We start from the raw sequence: 210 nt of genomic DNA, 5'->3' as shown, positions 1-210 counted from the left end.
GGCTCTGACCCGGCGGCAGGCACAAATACAGGCTTTCAGCATTCGGATGCGGGCGTTGATTTCATACGCGCTCGCCCTGGGCAGGCGTAGGTAAAGCCGGCATGCTTTTCCCCGCAGGCATGTCGTCCATTAGGATCGAGTGCGTTGCCAAGGAGGGCTACAGGATTGGGGAGTCGCCCGTCTGGGACGAGAAGGAGAGCGCGCTCCTCT

At 61.4% G+C, this 210-nt stretch overlaps 1 protein-coding gene across 1 annotated transcript in view; it reads left to right on the top strand.

Annotated features, from left to right (window-relative positions):
- Nucleotides 1-119: 119 nt before the first annotated feature.
- LOC104081954 (regucalcin-like) overlaps nucleotides 120-210 on the top strand; it is a 12,598-nt gene continuing 12,507 nt past the window's right edge. Inside the window, 2 exon segments of the mRNA XM_009584887.1 lie at nucleotides 120-208; nucleotide 210. The exon segment at nucleotide 210 is cut by the window's right edge and continues 70 nt beyond it. Of these exon segments, the coding sequence (XP_009583182.1) occupies nucleotides 120-208; nucleotide 210 (90 nt within the window).

The sequence above is a fragment of the Fulmarus glacialis genome, unplaced genomic scaffold (genome assembly GCF_000690835.1).
Source record: "Fulmarus glacialis isolate BGI_N327 unplaced genomic scaffold, ASM69083v1 scaffold3509, whole genome shotgun sequence".
NCBI classification, from domain to species: Eukaryota; Metazoa; Chordata; class Aves; order Procellariiformes; family Procellariidae; genus Fulmarus; species Fulmarus glacialis.
This window is presented reverse-complemented; position numbering and strand designations above follow the sequence as displayed.